Source organism: Psittacula echo, assembly GCF_963264785.1.
Source record: "Psittacula echo genome assembly, chromosome: 1".
Taxonomy (NCBI): domain Eukaryota; kingdom Metazoa; phylum Chordata; class Aves; order Psittaciformes; family Psittacidae; genus Psittacula; species Psittacula echo.
Genome location: NC_137735.1, coordinates 122563311 through 122578207, shown reverse-complemented (window position 1 = coordinate 122578207; position 14897 = coordinate 122563311). Strand labels below are relative to the sequence as shown.

Here is a 14897-nt window from a genome sequence, read left to right as displayed (position 1 = left end):
AATGTTGGCTTGTACCTGTCTTTCCATTTGTTCTACTCCTTCTGTGAGCAAAAGGTTTCATTGCAGTTGGCAGTGGATTTATGCCCTGGTTCCATTTTCTCCAGATCAATGATTGCAGACTCAATTACCTCTACATGCCTTTCCGTCTCCACCACCTGATTCTCCAGACCATTAAATTATGCAGCAAATGAATCACTTTTATTCTCCAACAAAGGAAAGTTTTCTTTCAATTTGTGCAGATTAGCATGGAGGGCTTCCAGGAAAGGCTTGAGGAAAAGTTTCTTGCCATGAGAATGGCAATTTGGAGGCGGTGCATGCATGGTGTGACTCAGAAGTTGGACCCTCTTTCTGAGGAGCTTGCCATTTCGCGACCACACAGCTTGAAGAAAGTGACCTTTTTGTCTTGAATTTCTGCTTTTGGGTTAATGTTCAGCATCCAACAGCCCTTTGGCTAGACTGTCTCTGAAATGTTATAATCTGATGGCTGCCTGAAAAGGCAGCTCACTGTAAGAATGACTGTCTGAGTTGGATGACTTGTGGTGTGTATGGCTTTGTGAACTCTTTATGCCTATCTTCTACTGGTACAGTATTAAAAGATGAGCAAGACCCAGCATTATGTGCTGCTGTTTCAAGAAGCTCCATGGTGTGTTGTCAGTAGTCAAACGAAAGCCTTTTGCTGTGTTTGAAGTGGGAAGATATTCACGCTAGTCACCTGTAGATGCTACTTAACAGTTTATGGCCTTGGACCCTGGATGTTGTCGGTGAACTACGAGAACTGTGAACTCAATTTACTCAGGTTTAGCTCAGTATATGAGTATTTTTGGTTTTGAATGCATAGAAACTAAACTTCAGCAGTGTAAATTAGTGCATTTAACATTTGTTATACTAAAAAATTAAAAGATTTGTGGAGGTTCCAGCTTTCTCACTCCTGCCATCATTTGCTGGAGCTCAAAAAAGGCAAATTTATCATCACTATGTCTTGTTATTTTTTTCCCCTGTTATGTTGTGCTCTATCATTACAAGTAACAGTGATAAAATATTGACATTTATCATGCACTTATTAATAAAATAGTAGTAATAGGTCTCATAAAAATACCTGTTTAGATATTTAAAACGAACACCACCAACTGTGCTGATGATTTGTGATTCAGAATAGCTTGTGTTGCAGAATGTGTCACTTGGAAACAGATATTTAAATGTTCCCAAATCCCTGATCTTCAGAACATCTCATTTTTAATTAGAAAGGGATTGCAGTAATGTGACCTGTGCAAAAGCCAAATCTGATACACAAGCAGGCAAAGCTAAGTAAATGAAAGAAAAGGAAATCTGCTTTAAATGATCTTTTCTCAGACCTTTTAATATAGTTCTCTTAAAATATAAAAAAGAAATCCAAAACTTTCCCAGTGATCTCTATCGGATTACTCAACTTTATTCTTTATTCTTTATTCTGCCTGTGGTGAACCCTTTTGGGAAGTCACTTTTAAAGAAATAGCAAGGAGTTATCATGGATGCATTAGCAGACATCTGCAAGTTGTTGAGGGTGAATCAGTAGCTGGAATAATCTCACTCCCTTTGAATTTGCATCAGTGAATCTACTTAGTCATGTTCTCCATTCCTACTCAACTGTGCTACAACTGAGTTGTACATGTCATATCTTACAGGTGTATTGCAAGTTTCTTTGCCATATTTTAAGTGAAAATAATCATATAATCTGCAGCGTCTGTAGAACATGCTGAGGGAAAGAGAGTTTATGTGTGAGTGTGTGTGCATAAGCAATTTAGTTCTTAGGTTCTTAGCTCCTAAATGTGTCTTTGTTTATTTGTTTGTTTAATACTTGTATAGAAATACATAACATCAGTGGAAAAAAAAAAATTACTGCTACCATTCCTTATCTCTTTCCTGTAAGAGCACCACCTACTATATTTCCTATAATATTGTTTCCCAGATTTCACCCAAACTGAGACAATGTGTATCAGTGCCACCTGCTGACTTTGACCAATATTGCTCCAACGTTTGAATAGTTAGGGGGGAAACCATTTGATGATACAAATTTTTACAGGTTTCAAAAGCAGACATTAAATAAAGTTATGCAGAATGTATACATGTAAATTTGAAATGTTCAGAAGAAATTATCACTCCAGAAAAATTAAAGAAGCCTGTAAACTGTGACTGAGTTTTGAATAATCAATGTGTTTTCACTGACTGGCTGGAGAACAGCCCCCCCCCAAATGAAACAAGGAACTAACAGAGTAAGATCATGTCAGGTGCCAAGGCATTTGTCTGCTCTTCAAAGCCACTTAAATATTTATGCCTAACTGGGCTATGATACTTTGCTTCCCCTGGAATCAAACTCACTGGAAGTAATAGTTTCAAATGTTAAGTTCCTTCAGAGGAATCTCAGAGCCCAATAAACAACAACCAAACTAATTCTCAGTTTCCATAAAATTTCCTGAAATATTAAGTCTGAACAGAGCTAATGGTATCTCTCTGAAAATATGTACGAAGGAGAAGGCAAATTCTGCTTTCTAAATTACTGTGTATCTTTTTCAGTATTTTTAGAGCTTCTTGCATTTGTTTGTGCATGTGGCTATACATGAAAACCTCTAAAGAGTCATTAAAACAAAAGGAAAATAGGACTAATCTATCTCCATCCAGTTCCTGGTATGTCCCTTAATGCTTTTATGGCTATCCTAGTTTGTAAGTGAGTGTATTGTAGGGAACAAAACAAAACAAACAAAAATGGGGAAATGAGGCTATTAAGAATGGAAAAGAATGAGTCCTTGCACTGAACAGTTAGAGAGATTTTAATGAAACTTTCAAGTAAGATAAATGCTGCCACTTTTAAATTGCCTTCTGCCAGGCTACATTTTGACTGCATAAGCACATTGCACAGTGCTGTTACTGGTGGAGAGCAATAGAAAATTTCTAATGGGATATCGAAATAGAAAGTTTCTAATAAAAATAAACTCTAGCATTCCCAAGCACTACTTAAAAAAAAAAAAGGAAAGCAGTGCTTTGCTTTTTCGGCTAGGAAGAAATATGGAAAAAAAGTGCAGTGAAGTCTAGAAAAAGAATGTCCTGAGAAGCAGGACTGACAATGAGCTTTTGACTTACTGCCCAGAGCTGTGACTCTGTCTTTTCTGTTGCTTGGCAACTCCATGTTATCACAAAGAAACTGATATTAAGTTGGAACAGGCTGGATATGGTAATTTACGTGGGAAGATACTCTTGCAGTGGGAAAACCGTTTTATTTCTAGTTTCTGTCAGCATAAGTAGGTTTCACATGATGAACTGTAGTACATCCCCTGTTGGGTGCATTTTACCTAAAAAGGTAAAGAGCGACTCTGCCTTGGAAAGTGACTGTGCAGAAAAAAACAGAAAACCAACAAACCTCACCACCTTGTTATTTATTAGACCTGCTCCTAGTGTCTACTCAGACATTTCTTCCAACAGTAGTAACAAAAGCTTGTTTTCATACCTGTGTGGATCCACTGCAGATTAGAGAGATTTAATTCAATCATTATCATGTATACTACCACAGTCTGTAAGAGCTGTCAAGATTTGCCCAAGACATCACTGTCTTATACAAATATTAAAAGATGATCCTCATTTTATCTGAATAGCCCCTGTTCTTCCTTTCACATTGGCAACAGTTAAGTGCTAAGTTTCAGCTGCACTTTATTTCTTTCCTGCTGAAAGAAGAGGCTGCACATGTAGCAGTTACAGAGTAATTTGAAGACCATGATAGAAACTGTCATTCAACTTTGGATTTGGCTGGGGCTGTATGGCTGGAAAAAGACTCAATTTTGATTGAGGTATATGGAAAGAATGGCAAAGAGAGAATTATGCAAAGCAAATTTGATTATGAAAGCTTTGATCCACAAAAGATATGCAATCCATAATGGTGTTTCTATATTTCAGTTTGGGTCTAAGATTTAATTAGAAAGGGAGAAAACCCAGAAGACTTAGGGTTTAATGCAAAGCCCTTTTTCTTAAGCGTCTGGTTTACTCATAGCTCTACTGAACCACCACCCCTGTCTTTCTGCATTTCCATCCTGCATCACTTCTAGTGTTTTAACACCAACATGTAGGCCTATAAGTAAGGAAGTACTTTACGTGTCTTCAGGACTCCCTGTTCTGGCTTTGGTCAGCAAAACAATCCGTGTCTCCAGGCTTTTTTCTGCTGCAGAGCTAACTTAAAATATAACTCAACTTTTGCCCTTGGCTTAAATCCCAACCATACGCAGAAACTTCTGACTTGAGTATGTTGATGCTGTTCAGCTGAAAGGATTGGCCTGGGCTGTCAGAAGGCACAGGCAGCAGCTTCAATTGCATAGCTAATACAGCTACCCACTCCTGCTCCAAGGGCTTGCCTTCATTGCCAAAAAAGGTGCATTTTTACTGTGAGATAATTAGCCTAAATTCACTATCCTTATTTAAAATCAAACCCTTGATCTCTTTCCTTACAGTGAAGACATTGCTTCCTTATTAACTCAGAGCGTCCCCTTTTGCTGAGGCTAAGCTGATAAGGAATGAACTCTGCAATGAAAACAACCCACAGTGTGCTAGACACCAAATAGATCCAGATACTGCAAGCAAAGTCCTTTTCTAAACGGGCTCGTGGCAGGGAGTTTGCTCCCTTTCTTGCTCATTTTTCATTTGGCAAGCACAGAACCGATCAGCTTGCATCTGATCTACCAAACTAATGAGTTTGTCTCCTTTTTAATTTACCACATCACCTCCAATAGATCTAGAAATGCTCTTGGCTGTTATCTGACTTGCAGGGGAATAATTACTGGACTGACTCCAGCAGCAAACCTGGCTTAAAACACAGAGTATTTCCCAAAAAGGTAGCGACCAATATCGCTCCGAGTGCAACCTAAACCAATTTCACAACAGAATAGAACAGATGAACTTTGCTTTACCCAAAAGCTTTCAGTACCTTTAAACTGAGTTCCCCTGATGAATCATGAAGAACAGATTTCCTACACCCCCTTACCACTAGCAGCTAGTGGCTAACTTTATCCATCTTAACTGTTGCCTTCCAAGCAAATTGCTAGCACATACCACCTGTTTCTTAAGCCCTGGCATCAGGCTAACATAAACCTTGCAGTTTCCATATCTTATATTCGTTGCATTTGTTAATGCCTGCTGTAGAGTATTTTCTATGCCGAGTAGCAACATCCTCTGGCTTGTGTAGCAAGCTAGTTTTTGCTGCAGCAAAGCTGTAGCAACTCCTCGGTATGGCAACAAAAATACCTCTATAGTTCCCATCATCTAGGGTTGGGTTGGTTTTTCTTTTTAGATTGAAAGTATTCTTTAAACAGTTTGGACACTATGACTTCCATTAAGTAAAAAAACCCCAAAACCTGCTTCTTGTAGCACCTGCATCTTCTGTATACAATGACTCTCACTGGTGAGGAAAAATTGCTGATATGTTTTTTTCTTGAATTCTGATGAGCACAGAACAAATAAATGTACAAATGTGACAGGCAAGGAGTAGTGAGGTGTATGTACCCAGCACCCTTCAGGGGTACACTAACCAAGGGAGAGAGCAAAGTTCTGGGGAGAGGTGCTGTGAACACAAACCAAGGCAAGAGATCCCTCTCTTTGTGGCCAAGTAGATCTCTCCAAGAGCATTGCTGGGATCCATGAGCAGTTGTTAGGACTGGAGAACTGCTGAAAACCATCATTCCCATCTCACCCACCATGCCCATTAGCACCTGCAATTAGTTTTACCTAGCCATATTCTCAGAGGGTGTTTAAAGGAGGATGGGAGTAAGAAGAGAAGTTTAAACATCTTTTTGTTTCCAGCGCTACACAAGTACTCACATAAGACTGGATGACTCAGAGGGTCAGATGCATAGCTTGCCACGTCCAAGATTTTTATTTCACAACTGTTTTGAGTTTGTAATGACTGTACGACTGAATTTGATAAAAAAAAACCAAACCCAAAACACCTGTATTCAGAAGCACTCTTATTGGCTTATATTAATTTTATGAAGTTAACCCTCTTAAGTAATTTCTATAGTTATGGCTTCTTGTTGACTTGCAAACATTGGTCAGAAATTAATTCAAAGGCAAGTTAAAATAAGAAATACTAACAGTAACTCGACTTTATTTTTCTTTGTGGTAGTGATATCAACTGAAAATACAGATGATCTCCTTAAGTTATGGTTCTAGAACATGGAGAATTACAAAGAGTGTGTGTTTTCCTCAGGGTACAGAAGAACAACAGAAGCTGTAGACGAATAAATAGGAATGTTAAGCCAAGGTGCAAAAGTGATTTTATATACCTAGGATGCAAAACTAATTTACAGGCTGGAGAGCCAAAAGACATGGGAGTGGGAAGGCAGCACATTTGAATTTTGGGTACTAAAACACCAGCAAATCAAAATCCATCAGAGTAGACAAATCTTCTAAATGTTAAATCAAAAAAACCCCACAAACAAAAATATCAGCAGAAACCTTTGCCCCCTCCAGTAACAGTGAGTATGACTCATGGCTTTGTGAATTTTGATGGGTGGTGGTACAAAAATTGTTCTATCTACTACTGACAGATGGTAGGTTTCGTGCTTTAAAAATATGAAAACAGCTTGATCTCATGTACCTTGGTTTAAAAATAAACCTCTTTTTATAGCACGTCTCAATTTTGACAACCATACTGTGCAGTAAATATTGGATTCCATGTATGAGCACATTTTAAAAGCCTAAACCAGACTGTTATTTTAGGGGTAGGCTGATCCTTTGAATTTATGAAGTCCTCAAAAAGACGACTCACAGCTGAATGTAATGGCTCTTTGTGTTGTGCTTGTGGGTTCAGCTTGGGATTTAAAAATGCATTTTCTGGTCTGGTAGCTTTCTGAAATTTAATTTCATAGATTGTAAATACTAAGTTATCCATCTTTTTGTAATGGTAAGCCTGAAATAAATCTGCAGGAGTGAAATGCAACTGAATCTATAAGTAAAATTGTTTCTTCTTCATATTGCAGAGCACAGATAACTCAAATATATCTATAATTGCTCAGAACAAAAAGTGCTTTGACAATGATATTGTTTGCTCGAAGAATGTTTTCATCACTGTTGGAGACACTGAGATTTATTTTAGCGAACTTTCTGAGAAGCAGGTTAGTTATTTTCTGTTCTTTTCGGGTTGCCCTTTAAGATAAGCATTCTAAAGTTACAACTCTGAAGGAGCGTGTTTTTGGAAAATGTCTCTCAGTCTGTGTTAACATAGTGCAGGTGCCTAGGCCTGGATAAAGCACCAGGTCCCAGGAAAAGATCTCCTTTTACACTGTTTCTTTTTTCAAGTTCTATTTGTCCTTACAAAGAAAACTGCTCAAGAGGCTCAAGCAATCAAAGCATATGGGCACTTACGTAGTTCTTTCCACTTGGTTTTGAAAGGGAAACCAAAATAAAAAATCAAAGCAAACTTGAATGATTGAAAAGACATAATATCAAAGTGCTAAATGACATTTCTAGTAATATTATTGATTCAGCTATATGATAAAGATAAAAGATTCTTCAGTATAGACTATTATTAATTGGCTGCAAACCTTAGTAGAATTACTTTATTAGATCTAAATAAATATTCATTTTTGTCAGAAGACCTTAAGGGGAAAGGAAAACAAATCTAACTATCAGCTTTGGAAGGCTGGATATTATACTGTGATACACTTTCCAGAACAAGACATTACGATTCTGTGGGATAAGAAGACAATGATGCATATTAAAGTTGGACCTCGATGGAAGGTGAGCTCAAATAAAAACCTGAGATTTGTGTAGCTGTGTTGGCAATGTGATCTCTTGCTGAATAACTGTGATTGATTGTCTTTTCTTCATGGCTAACTTTGCCAGTGATATGAGTGTTTATCATGGTGTTCAGCTGCTAGCATTTCCCAGGTCAGAATAGACAGGGAATGTGATTTTACGGTTGGATTCCTAAAGAGAAGCAGTAGTTCCTACATGTTTACTCTGTTGTTCCACACATCACAACCTTGCAGATACACGGTGATTTAGCTCTAAGTTACTTTGGGGGTAGGAAGAGAGGGTTAGTTTTGTGTTACCCAGTTCACTGCATGTTTTCATAATTGCTGAAGCCAATGAAAAAGAACCTTCCATATCTAGCAACATGGAAGATGGCAGGTTTGTAGCACAGATTGAATTAGGCTGATGATGGAGCCACACCCTGAGATGTAGTAGAGGCTGCTGAGATGAACAGATGGAGTCACATCTCGGGTTTAAATTAAGAAGGCAAGATGCAAGAAAGGATGTAGACAAAACCTAGTATTTAAACCTAATAAGTATACTGCGATAGAGCTCAGCCATTACACAGGGAAGAATACAAGGCTCCTTCTCTTACCAGTTGCTCTTCTCTGTTCCATTCCTATATCATCATCTGCCTTGGTGTCTCTGGAACTCAGTCTTTGGGTCCTGGCAGAGTAACCTTATCTGCACATTCAATAATTACATTCCTGCTTTGTCTTGACCACAAACACACTTATTGGGAGGGGGTTCTTTCCAGTAAAAGAAAAGGAAGAACTCTATACTAGAATACAATACCAGATTTTTTGAAATGTAAGTCAAAGTTACAATGATTATCTAATCTGGTTTTAAAGCAAGATTATTATAGGCTTTTGTCCCAATAATCCCAATAACTATCAAATGCTTCATGTACAAGCTGATTTATCAGTCATCAATACACACTGTGAAAAAAAATTCTTCTGTTTTTGTACAGGCCAGCAGGGAGCTGAGCTATACAGGTTGCATGCAGCAGCACAAATATTTCAAGCTCTTTCTGTTTCCAATTACTGTTTCTTCCAGAGGCTCCAGTTCAGTAAGATAGTGTCTGCAGCAGACTCTAAGGGAAAATAATTCAATAGAGTGAGCCACAGCACCCTAGAAATCCAGCTCTACAATTTACTCTTGTGCACAAATATATTTCCCTATGCATGTAGATGTGTATGCATTTATATATACTTTTTCCACCAGCAGTGCATGCCCCAACACCAGAAAGCTGCAGCTGTCTCTTTTGTAACTGCTATTACAAATGTTCTAGTTACTGTGAGCTAAAATTAGAGGCAGCAAGTTTTAACAACAATAACCAGTCAGGCTTCACAATCATGAGGTAATTCACCTGAACTTTTGACTTTTGGACTGCATACGCTACTAAGCTTTCAGAAAAAAATATTACTAGATTCCAGTCCCTTTTCACAGGCAGACAGTAAGAACAGGTTCTGGAAAACAGAAAGAAAAAAGAAAACATATATTTCTATTAAAATAGAAATTTGCAATATGGAACTGTAAACATAGCAGAGAGTCAGATATTTTCAAAGTATAAGTTAGAATTACCTTCATCTTTTTCAGTTTAAGAATGTTTTATTCTGCACATGTAACTTGTACCGATCATTGTCCGTAAGTATACGTAAGAAGAAAAATAATCCTTCTCTTTTAGGGTAAACTGGCAGGTTTGTGTGGAAATTTTGACAAATATACTTCAAATGATCTGACTACCTCAAACAACATGGAGGTGAGAAATGCACAGGTGTTTGGAGACAGCTGGGTATTAGGACAGGTAAGTCCCATATCCAGTAAAATACCAGAAAAAATGGAAGATAATTTTAATTCATAAATGAACACTTGATAAGCACATGATGTACAGGGGTTTTCTAAACTCATGGTCAGTGTATAAGAGCACATTTTAATTTTTATGTCTGTAGATGTGAAATGTGTTATTAATGTCTTACGTCATAGTAAACACATACTGAATTTAAATGAAACCAAACAATCTCTTTAGGGAAGGAAGGGAAGAATATATTTTTCTCTATGTCAGATAGTTATCATAGCTGTCTGGATTTCACCTCTGTACAAAGTTTGATACATTGCTTCTGATATTTTGGATGCAATTTTAAAAGCAATTGTAATTTCTCTGGTGTTGGAGGCATCAGGATACTGAAAGTAAAAACAGTCTTGAAAAAGGTTTCTTTCTCAACACTGAAAAAGAATTGATTATTTTTAGTTGCAGTTTGTAAACAGAGAGCTAACTGATGAAGCAGCAATGGGGAAGGGGTGAGACAGAAAGGGCTCAGAACAGCAACAGGCACAACCAAGCATGGAAACTTGGTTTCCAAGAAGAAGGGAAGAAGCAATAGAAAGTGGATGACTGCAACTGTGTTGTATAACACAGGAGAATAGGTATTTTATTAATTTGTGCTGAGATGTGAGGTTTTATAGCCTTATAAACCTCCTGAAAAATCAGTATTTGTAAAGCACTCCCTTAGGATGTCTGTGAGAACCAGTTTTTAGTCTTTCCTTGACTCACAGAAGGAAACAACCAAAATCTCTCACCTCATGAAAGAATATGATACTTATTCTATTTTGAAGTACATTTTGAGGCTTCTTTCCCTCAATATCTCCCTTTAGATCTGTTTTACTCTACATAATCTGTTTAGATTATGTAATCTTACTCTATGTAATTTTATGTAATTTTACTCTACATAATCTGTTTAGATTATGTAATTTACATAATCTGTTCAGATTATGTGAGCAAGCAAGGCCAGTGTGTAGTGTTGGTGGTTATACTGCTCATCTAGAAGGTGGTACATAAAGAAAAGTATAAAGGCTTTGAATGAATTATATGAATTTTTCCTTCTTCCAATTTGTCGGTTCAGTGGCTGCTTTAAAAAGGTGTGTAGTGTTTACATAGCACATTAACTTCTAGGATGTTATGACCTTTGCTTATGCAGCCCAAACTTGCACTTGCCTTTTTTTTAGCCATATATATATACTTGTAAAATCTCATATAGTCTTCTGATCTCTGTGGCTGTCAGAGCACTTGGTATTTGAGTTTGATATTGGCCTTTCAGGCAGCCTACACTCAGCCAGACTTGACACTTCATCTGTCTCTGCAGTAGGAATTAAAGATATTTTCAGAAAGGACCGTTGGCCTTCGTAGAGATGGATCCTGGTCATATTTTCTGCAAAATCTAAGTACTGCAAAGTTGTATTTGATAGCTGGAGGCTTAGAACCCAAGTGTGCTACTGGCAAGCTTGCATTGGCACCAAGAAGCGTGGGATGCTTCCAGGGTTTTTCCCTCCTGGGAGTGGCAGCATGTCCCCCCCATGGCCAAGGATCTGCACATGAAGGTAGTGTAGGCAGCTGCACTGCAGCTGAGGCTGCATCAGAACACTCCAATGCTGTGTATGGATCCGTCATCAGCTTCTCCTGGGCTTCCCTGCTGCACCAAGAGAGTATGGGTTTGGATGAGCTCGTGTTTTCTGAGCTAAGTGTCGTTTTGTTGCATTTTTTCTGTCCGCTAGTTTTTCTTCTTGAAGAGAGGGAGCTGTAACTCAGTCATTTTTCAGTTATCAGGATGATCTTTGATTCTTTTTTTTTTTTTATGGATTGCTCTCTTCCTACCGCTGCTTCTTTATTTAAACTTACAGGGCTAAAGCCATCTGTAGTGTGGCTCCATTTAAAGTCTGAAAAACCACCAGGGATGGATTTGGATCATGTATTTGTTTGTAATGTTACAGTTGGTTGCTCTGGTAATGATTATAATGTGTCACAAAGAAAACATTTTGTCTTTATGTGCTGAGCAGACAACAGGAACATTTCAGTACTTCAGAACAAAACACAAAGATTCTTTTTTTGTGCAAATGTTTTCAGTTATAACAACAAATCGGGAAACGGGGGAGGTGAAATAGATAGAATTTAAGCTTTATTTTGATTTTCTGAGTATGCAGGTATTGAATTATGTGATATTACAGTGTGCCTGAGTCCATGGTAAGCACACCTTTGTATAAAATGCTTGTGGTGTTTTTGTTGTTTTTAAGTGCAAGAGCCTAAATGAAACACTAAGGCCATGTGAGGTACATCAGAGCAAGTTCCCTTACGCCAAAAAGGAATGCTCAATTTTATACAGTGATGTTTTTGCACCTTGTCGCAATGTGGTAAGTTTATTAAAAATCCAAGACGTGCTTTCCTGTAGGAAAATATTAAAATCCCAGTAATTAATTTCTTCTTGCTACTCCCGTCAGTCCAAGTGCCATGGAGGATACAGAGCAGAGTCATGCAAGTATCTCTTTGTGGGTGGGCTATTTTTGTGCAGAGCTCCTTGTTCCTTTCAAGGCTGGAGCCTAAACATGCCTAGTGATAACTGAGAGCCATGAGTTAATAGACTGGATAATGAAGTTTCTGTTCTCTTTAGGTTTTATTTATATCTTTTATTTATAGAGGTAATTAATTTTTTAATTTTTTTGTATATATTGCAGGATTCTAAAATAAACGTTTCCGTGATGTGCCTACAGCTTATCTCAAATGAGTTTATTTTGTTAACTGTCCTGCTCAATATGGAAAGAAATATGAGAGAGCGAGATTTCAGCTTCAGAGCTATCAGTATTTTTAATTGGCTGACAGGTTATCATCTGCTTTTTATCAAAACTCTGAGGTTTGGTGTCCTTGTTTTCCCAGTACCTGGATGAGCCTGGGACTTCAGTTACAAGAATGTCCTTAATTTCAGTCTAGCAAATAGCTTGTGTAGGAATCCTTGATTCCATTTTAGTCCACCCTGTATCAACACAACACGCTATACATTTTTCCCAATATCTGATTCTACCCTCCCAAAAGTATTTAGTTATCGAAGGTGCTTCTTTACACCTGTGCAAGCAAGAACCACTATGACATTTTGTATTGGTCTCTTATTTTCTTTATGACAATTAATACTCAATGAGATTATCAGATGTCCCAGCTGAACCTTCTGACTTTCAGGACTGAAGTTTGATATCAACATGGTTAGGAATTTGCCTGAGGAGGAGGTTGCAGTAGCTTAACATGAGAGATTTATTAATGGTGACTTTAATTACTATGTAAAGAGTTTTTTGAGCATGTGCCTGAGAACATGGTGATGAGGGTATTCTAGAAATGGAAAGTAATAAATAAAATGGAACTTTTGAGAGTTTTTAAGGAATTGCATTATTATAACCCATAAAGAAAGATGTTTTCTCTTGAACATTCATTTTCTATACCTTATCCATGTTGTGATTAAAATTTGCAAACATTATGGCGAAACTTTAGCATAATTATGTTAAAAAAGTAAAGGTAAAGTGACCCCTATTAAGGATGTCTGCAGCTGACTGGTGGCAGCATGCCTGGGGAACTGGCTGCCAAGAAAAAAGCCCAAACAGAGACTGACACTGGGGACATGGAAAGAAAAGAAAGCCTAGATGTGGGTTTCAGGATGTTCTTTGGAGCAGCTCTCTCGGAGCACTCATTCCTGCTGTGTGAGTGGTGGAGGATCCTGATGTTCATGGAGCTCAGCTGAGGTTGGAACATCCCATTTCATGGGAACAAAATGTTGCATCTCTGGCTGGCAGTGACTGATGGGCTGCGGTTGCCCAGGTGAGCACTGAACTCATCAGGGTTGAGGACCCTCAACACTGGCAGAAAAGAAAGTCTTCCTCGTAACTCCTGAGCTCAGCAGGAGCTTTGACCTGAGGCTCCCAGTTTGTCACAACTGCAGGATCTTGCCAACCCATGGGGAGATGCTGTCCTGCAGACATGAGACAGGTCTTTGGATCCAATCTGCTGTTTGGTGGTTCCTGCAAAGCTGTTAGAGCCATTTTCAATAGAGCTAACACTCATGCCCCCACACCAGTCCTGTCCCTGTTTTCGAAATGAGGAAAAGAATGAAAGCAAAATGGCATCTCTCTCCAGTGAGAAGAGAAAAAAAGTCTTCATGTCCCTGACAGCTTCTAGCAACTGCCAGCTGAAAAGCTGTCTCTGTGTTAGATAAGCGCTACTTTGTTACTGTGATGGTATTTCTGTAATCTGACATGTGCCATTTGAAGGCTCTACAACTGAGCTAGACCAGTCTAAACTGAAGAAAAGCATTGCTTTAAACATTGCATGTGTTGAGCAGTAAGAGCACTGTTTTGGAAACTTTGCTTAACCTTACAAAAAAGAAATAGTGTACCATGTGAAAACACGAATTAATGTGATAGCATTTTAGAGTGAGAGGTGGGTTTCTGATCTAATGAAAGTTTGTGGGCAAGGTATATTAAAATCTGAATAGGAATATTAAAATCTGAACAGGAATATTTTTCTGCAAAGTATCACTCAGTCTTTCTTTCACTAATCAAAAACTCCCTTTACAAATTATTACTTTAATTACTTTATAATCAGAGCTGCATCTCCCTGCAGACTGTTGTTCTTTGTGCAAAACTGACAGGATAACTGTAGATGGCAGTATTTGCCTTATAAAAACAGAACTGCCAGCTTCAATATACACTTCAAAACTGATGAACAGCAAGTGTGTGGACAGACATACTTGTTAATAGTCACTGACTGAAATTTTCTCTTGGCCTGTACATAGGTAGAAACTGATCATTCAAAGTGTACTTTTTGTATCGGAATGTACCCAAACCTCAGAAAATACCTTCTTTTTGTGTTAAATCCTTTCAGTTCATCCAGAGGTAGCACTTCTGCTGAAAATGGTGCAACAGGAATTTGTACAGCTCATGCAATTCAGTCTCCAACCCTCTCTTTCTTTTATTTATTTTTCCCCAGATTGATGTGACTTCTTTTGTCAAAAATTGTCACACAGATACATGCAACTGCAATCTTGGTGGGGACTGCGAGTGCTTGTGTACCAGTATTGCAGCTTATGCCCACAAGTGCTGCCAGCAAGGAGCACCAATTCACTGGCGATCTCCTTCCCTCTGTGGTATGTACCTGGGCTAGCCTCACACTGGAGGTCATCTTTGAGGCATCTTTGGCCTTTTGCTGCCCAATAATGCAAATATGACAGAAGCAGGTGGATAATAAGTGCCCTTCTTCACCATTTTCAAGCTGTCTCTGTGTTAGCTCTTAGTGTTATATGCCCAAATTTGCTGTCTTA

At 38.2% G+C, this 14897-nt stretch overlaps 1 protein-coding gene across 1 annotated transcript in view; it reads left to right on the top strand.

The window, feature by feature from the left end:
- The window catches only part of OTOGL (otogelin like), a gene marked incomplete at its 3' end in the record, with an annotated part of 97983 nt that overhangs the window by 45407 nt on the left and 37679 nt on the right, over positions 1-14897 (top strand). The window contains exons 26-30 of the mRNA XM_080610115.1: positions 6993-7127; positions 7606-7752; positions 9455-9574; positions 11836-11952; positions 14567-14723. Of these exons, the coding sequence (XP_080466241.1) occupies positions 6993-7127; positions 7606-7752; positions 9455-9574; positions 11836-11952; positions 14567-14723 (676 nt within the window). The remainder of the gene's footprint in view (positions 1-6992; positions 7128-7605; positions 7753-9454; positions 9575-11835; positions 11953-14566; positions 14724-14897) is intronic.